General features: G+C 47.7%; 1 protein-coding gene across 6 annotated transcripts in view; it reads right to left on the bottom strand.

Annotated features, from left to right (window-relative positions):
• Nucleotides 1-12,004, bottom strand: part of ARHGEF11 (Rho guanine nucleotide exchange factor 11) — a 210,601-nt gene that overhangs the window by 29,149 nt on the left and 169,448 nt on the right. For all 6 annotated transcript variants that reach the window (XM_063947107.1, XM_063947108.1, XM_063947103.1 and 3 more), the window contains 5 exons: nucleotides 9,372-9,497; nucleotides 9,061-9,178; nucleotides 8,417-8,595; nucleotides 3,088-3,163; nucleotides 943-1,110 (listed from right to left, as the gene is read on the bottom strand). In XM_063947107.1, coding sequence (XP_063803177.1) covers nucleotides 943-1,110; nucleotides 3,088-3,163; nucleotides 8,417-8,595; nucleotides 9,061-9,178; nucleotides 9,372-9,497 — 667 coding nt within the window. The remainder of the gene's footprint in view (nucleotides 1-942; nucleotides 1,111-3,087; nucleotides 3,164-8,416; nucleotides 8,596-9,060; nucleotides 9,179-9,371; nucleotides 9,498-12,004) is intronic.

Below are 12,004 nucleotides of genomic sequence, written 5' to 3'. Positions count from 1 at the left end.
TGCTGCGATCAGGTAGTAGCCACCTACAGGGGAGGGGGGATTCGCTGTGCAGGGTTGCGAATCGCTGTGCAGAGAGCTGCACAAACAAAAGTTTGTGCAATTTCGGTACAGCTCAGGACTTACTCACCCGCTGCGATGATCTTGTCCGGAGCGGACGTCAGGATCCCTTTCCTGGAGGCGTTCGCCCGGAGACGCCTTCAAACGGTGAGTAGACCCCCCCCCCTCCCAGCCAGCCTCTTCCTGTCAATCTTCTAGCGTTCACCGCTGCGAACGCTTTCTAAATCCATTTCGTCGCTGCACAGCGACAGCTGTCGCCAGGCAGCGACTCGCCTGCGCATTGCCGCCCACGCACATGCGCAGTTCTGACCCTGTCGCACGGCTGCGAAAAATGGCAGCGTGCTAACGGGTCGGAATGACCCCCCCCCCATGTGCTCTGTAGGGGAGGCAGATATAACATGTGCAGAGAGTTAGATTTGGGTGGGTTATATTGTTTCTGTGCAGGGTAAATACTGGCTGTTTATTTTTACACTGCAATTTAGATTTCAGTTTGAACACACCCCACCCAAATCTAACTCTCTCTGCGCATGTTACGTCTGCACCCCCTGCACTGCACATGGTTCTGCCCAACTGCTAACAAATTTGCTGCCGCAATCAACTCTGAATTAGGCCCAGAGTTTCTTAAATTCTGCCGTTACAGTCCAGATTTTAAAGATATCCATGCTTGAGTCTTGCTGGTTAAATCAAACTTACTGAGGTACTAATTAAGTCACCTATGCTCAAGCACGGATATCCTTTAAACCTGGACTGTAATGGCGGAGTTTGGGAAACCCTGCTATAGGGTATAACACCGACAAGGGGTACTAAGTCGCCACAAATCCATACACAGGCATCAGCTAAGAACAGCCTCTTATCCTCATTTCTAAGCCCTGGCGGAGACCCTACCTGTGGCTACAGACCGGACCAGCACGGAGTTCAGCTTGATAACCGGACTGAATGTCTGTTTGGTGTCGGAGGAGACCACTGTGGTTTTGCTGTGACACTTCAGCACCAGCTTCTCGTCCTGTTTCTGCAGCAGAACTAGAAGGTCCTCCAAGAGGAGAACATGCAGATCTGGGCAAAGAGACAACGGTAAAAGGTCTTGCAAAGAAAACACATACATATTTTTTTTAAATAAATAGATGTGGAAATAAACAATTCCTGTAACCACAATGTATTCTTTAAATAACCCCCCACACCTACTGTCTTCCTACATTATCTACCAATCCCCTACACCTACTGTCTTCCTACATTATCTACCAATCCCCTACACCTACTGTCCTCCTACATTAACTACCAATCCCCTACACCTACTGTCCTCCTACATTATCTACCCATCCCCTACACCTACTGTCCTCCTACATTATCTATCTATCCCCTACACCTACTGTCCGCCTACATTATCTATCCATACCTTACACCTACTGTCCTCCTACATTATCTACTGATCCCCTACACCTACTGTCTTCCTACATTATCTACCAATCCCCTACACCTACTGTCCTCCTACATTATCTATCCATCCCCTACACCTACTGTCCTCCTACATTATCTATCCATACCTTATACCTACTGTCTTCCTACATTATCTACCAATCGCTTACACCTGTCTTCCTACATTATCTTCCCATCCCCTACACCTACTGTCCTTCTACGTTATCTACCCATCCCCTACACCTACTGTCTTCCTACATTATCTACCCATCCCCTACACCTACTGTCCTCCTACATTATCTACCAATCCCCTACACCTACTGTCCTCCTACATTATCTACCCATACCCTACACCTACTGTCCTTTTACATTATCTACTCATACCCTACACCTACTGTCCTTCTACATTATCTACCGATCCCCTACACCTACTGTCTTCCTACATTATCTACCAATCCCCTACACCTACTGTCCTCCTACATTATCTATCCATCCACTACACCTACTGTCCTCCTACATTATCTATCCATACCTTACACCTACTGTCTTCCTACATTATCTACCAATCGCCTACACCTACTGTCTTCCTACATTATCTACCCATCCCCTACACCTACTGTCCTTTTACGTTATCTACCCATCCCCTACACCTACTGTCTTCCTACATTATCTACCAATCCCCTACACCTACTATCCTCCTACATTATCTACCCATACCCTACACCTACTGTCCTTTTACATTATCTACCCATACCCTACACCTACTGTCCTTCTACATTATCTACTGATCCCCTACACCTACTGTCTTCCTACATTATCTACCCATCCCCTACGCCTACTGTCTACCTACATTATCTACCAATCCCCTACACTTACTGGCCTCCCACATTATCTAGCCTTACCCTACACCTACTGTCTTCCTACATTATCTACCCATCCACTACACCTACTGTCCTTTTACATTATCTACCCATACCCTACACCTACTGTCCTCCTACATTATCTACCCATCCACTACACCTACTGTCCTCCTACATTATCTACCTATCCCCTACACCTACTGTCCTCCTACAATATATACCCATCCCATACATCTACCGGCCTCCTACATTATCTACCCATCCCATACATCTACCACCCTGCTACATTATCTACCCATCACCTACATCTACTGTCCTCCTACACTATCTACCCATACCCTACATCTACTGGCCTCCTACATTATCTACCCATACCCTACACCTACTGTCCTTCTACATTATCCACCAGTCCTCTACATTTACCGTCCTCTTACATTATTCTACCCATCCCCTATATCTACCACCCTTCTATATTATCTACCCACCCTCAACACCTACCATCCTCCATTATCTACCCATCCCCTACATCTATCGTTCTCCTACATTATCTACCCATCCCCTACATCTACCATCCTCCTACATTATCCATCAGTCCTGTACATCTCCCGTCCTCCTACATAATCTACCCATCCCCTACATTACTTACCAATCACCTACCATCCACCTATATTATTAAATGCTCTACAACATCTACTGTAACTGTGACTTTTGTCCTCCAACAGACCTTTTTGCCTTCTTGCCAATCTGTATCACCTACCAATGGTTTTATCTTTAGTTATCCTCCAGGTCAGAGACCCTTCATGGATCATGCGCCTCGATGTCAGGTCCAGGTTCTGCACACCAGAAAACAGATGGTCATTCCTAGTGTTACCTGGCTTGGATCGAACACAAGTCCAAGCGACCACAATGTGACATATTATGATACTTCGTTTCCTCCAATGCATGTGCTTTATGGGATTAGAGGACATGGACCTCACTAACTGAATGCACAGCAGAAACAAGGAAATTTATGGTAGACTTACCATTGTTAAATCTCTTTCTGCGAGGTACACTGGATTCCACAGGGAATAACATCGCGGTGTAGAGTTGGATCTTGATCTGAGGAACCAACAGGCTTAAGCTTTGACTGTTCCTAGGATGCACTGCACAGCCTCCTCTACAGCTCCGCCTCCAGGCGCTGGAGCTCAGTTTTGTTAACCAGTCCAATGCAGTAGCAGGTAAGAGACACGGTAGATGTTAGTCACATAGAACCACATTCTCACGACAGGAGAAGGGACTAGCGGCTAATGCCATACAAACCCAAAGAAGCTAAGTGCGTCAAGGCGGGCGCCCTGTGGAATCCAGTGTACCTTGCAGAAAGAGATTTAACAATGGTAAGTCTACCATAAATCTCCTTTTCTGCAGCGGGGTACAATGGTATTCCACAGGGAATAACATTGGGGATGTCCTAAAGCAGTTCCTCATGGGAGGGGACGCACTGTAGCGGGCACAAGAACCCGGCATCCAAAGGAAGCCTCCTGGGAGGCGAAAGTATCAAAGGCATAGAACCTGATGAACGTGTTCACTGAGCATTACGTAGCCACCTTGCACAATTGTTCTGCGGACGCGCCACGGCGGGCCGCCCAAGATGGTCCAACCGACCGAGTAGAATGGGCCTTGATAGCAGCAGGAGCTGGGAGCCCAGCCCACGCATAAGCTTGTTGAATCACCATTCTAATCTATCTGGCCAAGGTTTGCTTATTCGCAGGCCAGCCCCGTTTGTGAAAACCAAAAAGTACAAAAAGGGAATCTGACCTCCTAATAGGCAGTCCTTTCCACATAAGTACGGAGAGCCCGTACCACGTCCAAATGATCTCCTCGACTCCGGAGGTTCGTCGGTCACTGAGCTGGTGGCTACAGGAGCAACAGTTGAGCAGGGGCCGTCCCTTCTGGATCTCCAACTGGGTCCTCCTGACAACGGACGCCAGTTTGCGGGGTTGGGACACGGTGTTGGAGCAACACTCTCTTAGTACTTGGAAGAAATGCAGTCTTGGCCGTCGCCAAGTCAGTCACAATCTTGTTCAGAATCTCTGCAAATAGGATGTCTCCTTTAAAAGGGAGCACCTCCAAGGTCTTTTTGGAGTCCAGGTCCACCTTCCAGGACCTCAACCACAGAATTCAGCGAGCCAGGACAGACGTAGTAGACGCCTTGGCCGCCATTACATCTTCATCAGAGGCAGCCTCCTGAATATAGTGAGAGGCTGTGGTAATATATGACAGATATTGTCTGGCAGTGTCAGAAAAATTTAGAGGTAGCTCATCTTCAATTGCCTGAACCCAGGCTTCAATAAGCTGCCATTGTGGTCCTATGCACAGCCCCGGTAAGAGTGTAAATAGACTTTAGGCATCCCTCCACACGCTTATCCGTCGGTTCCTTCAGTGAGGTGACAGTGGTGACAGGCAGAGTAGAAGATACCACTAGACGGGCGACATGAGAGTCCACCGGTGGTGGAGTTTCTCACTTGTTACTCAATTCTGCAGGGATAGGGTAACGAGCTAGCATCTTTTTGGACATGGAAAATTTATTTCCTGGAGACGACCAGGATTCCTGACGTATGTCAATTAAAAAGGTCAGAATGTGGTAAAACTATTTTAGCAACCTCCTGACGTTTGAACTCATCAGGTTTCTTAGACATAACAGGAGAATCAATCTCATCATCAATCTGGAGAATCAGTTTGATAGCCTCTACTAGGTCAGAAATGTGACCGGACGGTCCCGTACGACAGCCCTCACCGCTTTCGCGTCCCGTCCCCAGTCACAGAATGGAGTTTCAGGTCACACGGGACCTGGCTTCATAGGGGATTCCCGCTTACTATCAGTAACCGCCTGTTACTGACTCCACCCACTGTGTAGTGGGCGGGTTTACGCTGCCACCACCAAACTCCTAACCTGCCGTGGCGTCTGGAACCACGGTTCTGCTCTGTATGCGTCGACACACCGACTTACCACACCTGTGTGGTGTTGAGGAATCCCCACTAGTCGCTAGACTAGGCCTCTGCCGGTAGCTGGCGGAAGGCGGAGCTTTTAGACGATGGTTGCTCCCCGAACAGCAGGAAAATGGAGCTAGGTTTCGCCTAGCCCTGCAGGTCACAAGATTAAGCAGTCGTCTTGAGGCAGATGATGTTTATTTGTCCAAATAGTTCTGAAAAGAACTCAGGAATACAGTAGATGTTTACAGCAGAATGAAAATGGTATAATACACTCTGAAGCTCACAGGCCTCCTCTTTTTATACAGTTACACCACAATGCATCTCAGTGGGTAGTTTCCCCCTGAGTCCTTTCCATCCAATCAGGATAACTTACAAAATATAAATAAATTACATTTTAAAAGGATATGAGTGCATGAAGCAATTTCCTCCTTCCTGTCACACACAAAGTTTGGTGTCAGTTAAACTCCATTCCTTACCACCTGGTAGTTTACACTTCCACTTTGAGACATTTAACACATAGCTTCAAAATACAAATGTTTCTTATCCTTCATGCATATACCACTCAGGATTCGTATATCAATTAAACCAGCTATATAAATAAATACAGGTTTCCAAATCCAAACCAATTTACATATGGGATAAGGAAATTCCCCGTGATTAACATCTTTCTCTAAGGAACTCACACCCAGCCTTTACCTGCTGTGCACTGTCCAACATCAAAATGTTTTGTCATTACCCACATCTGCTAGCAGAGGGCAATTAAGATGCCATTTCCTATTCCCAGAAGACAGGGGATGCTTATTCAGACATATATACAGTAGTAAGTGCATTTTTCCCTTTAAAATACAGGTGACCACATCTTAAATATAAATATATTTAAACATGCAATCCTACAACTGTGCACAGAGCACTACATATGACATGTTAAAACACATTATTAAACATATTTTTAAACAGTCCGCGCCTAGTGGCGTAAGTACATTTAACAGTAGCGCCAAGCGCCTATTGTCCTTAAAATGGCGCCGGGCGCTTTAAAGGTTAACCCCTTACATGCCGTGGCCGAATTAACCATCAACTTGAGTTATAGATTCCTCATCAGAAGCAACTGTATCAGTGTCTGACGGATCGGTATAATCCCCATCCTCATCGGAAGAATCATCCGAAATATTAGTGGATTGTGAGGAAGAAATGGCACGCTCAGATGACCCCTTGGCCCCAGCAGGGCGAGGGGTAGGTTTTTGTCTAACCAAAGACTGATTTAATTGTTGCAACTGGGCAGACAAAGTATCCGCCCAAGGCAGGTTAACTACAGGGACAATGCGTGGCTGCAATGGCACAGGAGGTCCCACAGGGGGCGTAAGCCGTGTTACAAGCGTAGTCAGCATATTTGAAAATGCAGCCCAAGGTGGGTCCTGATTTGCCACAGGTGCTGCAGAGTGAATGGAAGGTGCAGGGCAACCAGTACCTGAACCCTCAGCTGTAACCTTTTCCTCAGTCAAATCCGTGGCGCTAGCACTGCATGATGCAGGAGCGTCTGCGGATTTCCCGCCCTGTGTAGCAGACATTATTGGGAATGTAGCCTTAGGGCACAACAGTACAATATAGCCAGACAAACACAATACCTGCAAAAAAACCCCTGTTATGTGACAGCAAATGCAGAGCACAAACAGAGAATTTAAGCGGTGTGAAGTGACTGAAATACACAGAGAAACATACAAAACAGTATATCCTGTGGAACACTATATTTTAAATGAGACCCTGACGCACTTAGCCCACCAGGGTACAGAATATAGTGATAGCAATACGTGTGATACACAGAATAGAATCCACACAGCAGCTACAGGCACACACAGTCACAGATACAATGCAGAAATTATTACATATAAACAATAAGACTGCACTGGACTAGTAGAACTACATATAAATATGTATGAATACAGATAGAACAATGCACAGTAAACACTGGATGTATATCACAGAATACTTGTACTAAATATTAACATAGCAGTACACTTGTTCTTAACGAACGCTGTATAAAATGACATGTAGAATACTTAAGTGTCTGTAAATACACAGCGCTGATGAGGCAGGCGGCTTTACAGAGGAGACAGAGCCCAGCAGTCCCAGAGATCAGCCCAGCTGGTAGTGAAGATGGAGCTAAAATCTCAGCAGGGAGTGAGGGAAAGAGAAATGCAGCTCCAGGGCGGGAACACCAGCAGTAGATGGCGCCCAGAGCTGGACTTCAGGTCAGCGCCATATCCTATCTGCTGGACTTCACCACCGGGTACTATGGAGCCTATCACAAACGGATTTTAGTAAATCCGACCTGTGCTCCCTGCCCTGGTGGATATAGTGGGGTCCCTGTACGGCCACAGTGTCCACACCAGCGGGGCGGTCCGTCTCCTGGGACCGCTACCGGATCGCGATTTACCGGCGGGTGCTACCTGAGGGACCCTCTTACCTCCTCCCTGTCATGCAGCCACGCGATCCAGGAGAGCAGCAACGGTGGTGTGCCCAGAAACCGATGCGTCCCCGCTGCAAGTACCCGGGAACCAGGCCGCGGGAGTATGCAGCGCCACCAAGGGAGGTGATGGAGCCGCAGCACAGCATGTCAGAATGACATAAAAAGTGCTGCGGCCCTTGAAGTCTTCTTAAAAAGCTATTTTCAGGGCTGCCTAGCGCAGCCCCCCCGTTAGTGACCTGCACTGCAGGAACCAACTTACAAACTGAGCTCCAGTGCCTGGAGGCGGGGCTATACAGGAGGTGGTACAGTGCATCCTGGGAACAGTCAAAGCTTTAGCCTGTTAGTGCCTCAGAACAAGATCCAACTCTACACCCCAATGTTATTCCCTGTGGAATACCAGTGTACCCGGCTGCAGAAAATTCATTTGCAAAACTCACGTTAAGCCGCAGCAACCAAAGAGACACTGGCTTTCATCGTCTTGGTTGCACAAGACAGACAAATGTCAATTGCTGATTGGTTACTGTTGCTCGGTGCAAATAACTATACTATGTTACTCTAATCATCGTAAGAACTATCAGCAAAGTAGAACCCAGAATTGATCCCCAGGCTTACACCTGTAGATCAGTCCCGGTGGTCTCGCACTTTCCCCCACCTTAAACTCTGCAGCCAGAGGGTTGTTGCTCCTCTCCAGGGAGGTGGTGTCCAGACGTTTCTGATATTCCGCCAGCCGGTACTCGTTCTCTCTCTGCTTCACCGACTCATTCACATATTTCAGTATGTCCCGACATCGGTCCCGGCAATAGCAGAGCTTCTCGTATTCCGCGGTGCCAGCTGCAAGGACACACAGCCAGGTACAATGTCATTGTATAGAAACATGAGGCCAATGCCGTCACACGCAGCCGCTGTGGCCCGGGGAGCAATGAGTAGCTCCCGGCCAGCACGCTAAAGCTGCGCTGGTCGGGAGCTACTCTTGAAGTGCAAAGGCATCGCCGCTGTGCGATGCCTTTGCACTTCTGCGGGGAAGGGGGGGCCGGACTGACATGCGGGGCGGACTAGCCCTGTGCTGGGCGTCCCCCCGCATGTCAGGGAAGATGATCGTAGCTGTGCTAAAATTTAGCACAGCTACGATCAACTCGGAATGACCCCCTTAATCAGAAAATGTTGCCTATTGATCACATTACTGGTTGAGTATCTCTTATCCAAAATTCAAAATCCCACATTTTTGGCTGTATTAGCCTAAAACCTAAGGTATCTCCCTATTAGTGGTAATGCAGTGCATTTTCTATCTAGTCTCACCATGCGTGTGTTTAATGATGTTCTCCAGAAGCAGAGGGTATTTGGTCAGACGCTGCATCTCCGATACAATTAAATCTTTCAGTTGAAGCCTCCGGCACTGCGGACTGCTCTCTGCCTCCTGCATATGTAAGAATGGAGAAATGGGAAGTAGTGTAGGAGAGAGAGAGAGAGAGAGAGAGAGAGAGAGAGAGAGAGATGAGAGCATATCGGTGGGGACAACACAATAACACAACAGAAGATGAGGACTGATCGGCCAAGGAAAGTGAAATACAGATAAATATCGTATCATTTGCAGTAGATTGGGAGAGTACCTGCATGAAGAGGTTAAACCGGGTCTCCTTCCTTTTCTTTATTTTGATAAGGTCAAGAGCGATAGTCTGGCAAGAGCAAAACTTGGCTGTTTCTTGGCAAACTTCCTCTCCTGCGGTTCCATCGAACTGAAAAAAACAGAACGCATGATATTATGGGGTCGCCAGGCTCACAACGTTTTGTGTACATTTTTTGTCATATGTCACCAATGATGTAATATACCACCCCAATGATGTCACATATCACCCTTGCCAGTAGGCCGAGGCTCCACGCTATAAGCATTGTAAGTACAGCATTTCAAGAGAAATGGGAGGAGATGAAGAGATTCTGGGAAAGAGAAGACAAGCGACCTGTCTGTACTAAACGGTGACATTTGCAAGCAGATTTACAAGGATTGTAGTAAAAAAATAAGCTGGGTGTGTTTTGATCCAAAGTGTCCGACATAAATAGCCAAGAACACATTGGCCCTCATTCCGAGTTGATCGGTCGGTATTTTTCATCGCATCGCAATGAAAATCCGCTTAGTACGCATGCGCAATATTCGCACTGCGACTGCGCCAAGTAATTTAACAATGAAGATAGTATTTTTACTCACGGCTTTTTCATCGCTCCGGCGATCGTAATGTGATTGACAGGAAATGGGTGTTACTGGGCGGAAACACAGCGTTTTAGGGGCGTGTGGATGAAAACGCTACCGTTTCCGGAAAAAACGCAGGAGTGGCTGGAGAAACGGAGGAGTGTCTGGGCGAACGCTGGGTGTGTTTGTGACGTCAAACCAGGAACGACAAGCACTGAACTGATCGCACAGGCAGAGTAAGTCTGAAGCTACTCTGAAACTGCTAAGTAGTTTGTAATCGCAATATTGCGAATACATCGGTCGCAATTTTAAGAAGCTAAGATACACTCCCAGTAGGCGTAGGCTTAGCGTGTGTAACTCTGCTAAATTCGCCTTGCGACCGATCAACTCGGAATGAGGGCCATTGTTTTCTTCTTCTTAATGCTATTGAGGTAAGCCTTCATACCATTCAATAAAGCCACCCCTGGCTAACACTCCCATACAGGAGAACGTACCCCTGGCTAACACTCCCATACAGGGGAACGTACCCCTGGCTAACACTCCCATACAGGAGAACGTACCCCTGGCTAACACTCAATACAAGAGAACGTACCCCTGGCTAACGTTCCTACACAGGAGAACGTACCCCTGGCTAACGTTCCTACACAGGAGAACATACCCCTGGCTAATGCTCCTCTGCATGATAATGTACCACTGGGTAACACTCCTATACAAGAGAACGTACCCCTGTCTAACGCTACTCTACAGGAGAACGTACCCCTGGGTAACGCTCCTACACAGGAGAACGTGCCTCTGGCTAACAATCCTACACAGGAGAACGTACCCCTGGCTAACGCTCCTACACAGGAGAACGTACCCCTGGCTAATGCTCCTCTGCATGATAATGTACCACTGGGTAACACTCCTATACAAGAGAATGTACCTCTGTCTAACGCTACTCTACAGGAGAAAGTACCTCTGGGTAACGCTCCTACACAGGAGAACGTGCCTCTGGCTAACACTCCTACACAGGAGAACGTACCCCTGGCTAACGCTCCCATACAGGAGAACGTACCTCTGGGTTATGCTCCTACACAGGAGAACGTACCCCAGGCAAACGCTCCTACAAAGGGGAACGTACCCCTGGGTAAAGCAACCATACAGGAGAATGTACCTCTGGCTAACGCTCCTACACAGGAGACCGTACCCCAGGCTAACACTCCTACACAGGGGAATGTACCTCTGGCTAATGCTCCAACACAGGAGAACATACCTCTGGCTAATGCTCCTCTACAGGAGAACGTACCTCTGGCTAACATCCCTACACAGGATAACATACCTCTGGGTTACGCTCCTACACAGTAGAACGTACCTCTGGGTTACGCTACTACACAGGAGAACGTACCTTTGGCTGATGCTCCCATACAGGAGAATGTACCTCTGGGTTACGCGCCTACACAGGAGAACGTACCTCTGTGTAACACTCCTACACAGGAGAAAGTACCTCTGTGTAACGCTCCTACACAGGAGAACGTACCTCTGGGTAATGTTCCTACACAGGAGAACGTACCTCTGGGTAATGCTCCTACACAGGAGAATGTACCTCTGGGTAATGCTCCTACACAGGAGAACGTACCTCTGGCTAACATTCCTACACAGGAGAACGTACCTCTGGGTTACGCTCCTACACAGGAGAACATACCTTTGGCTGACGCTCCCATACAGGAGAACGTACCTCTGGGTAATGCTCCTACACAGGAGAACGTACCTTTGTCTAACACTCCTACACAGGAGAAAGTACCTCTGTGTAACACTCCTACACAGGAGAACGTACCTTTGTCTAACACTCCTACACAGGAGAAAGTACCTCTGTGTAACACTCCTACACAGGAGAACGTACCTTTGGCTGACACTCCCATACAAGAGAATGTACCTCTGGGTAACGCTCCAAGAGGAGAAAGTACCTCTGTGTAACACTCCTACACAGCAGAAAGTACCTCTGTGTAATGCTCCTACACAGGAGAACATACCTTTGGCTAGCACTCCCATACAGGAGAACGTTCCTGTGGGTAACGCTCC

Source organism: Pseudophryne corroboree, chromosome 12, assembly GCF_028390025.1.
Source record: "Pseudophryne corroboree isolate aPseCor3 chromosome 12, aPseCor3.hap2, whole genome shotgun sequence".
Taxonomy (NCBI): domain Eukaryota; kingdom Metazoa; phylum Chordata; class Amphibia; order Anura; family Myobatrachidae; genus Pseudophryne; species Pseudophryne corroboree.
This window is presented reverse-complemented; position numbering and strand designations above follow the sequence as displayed.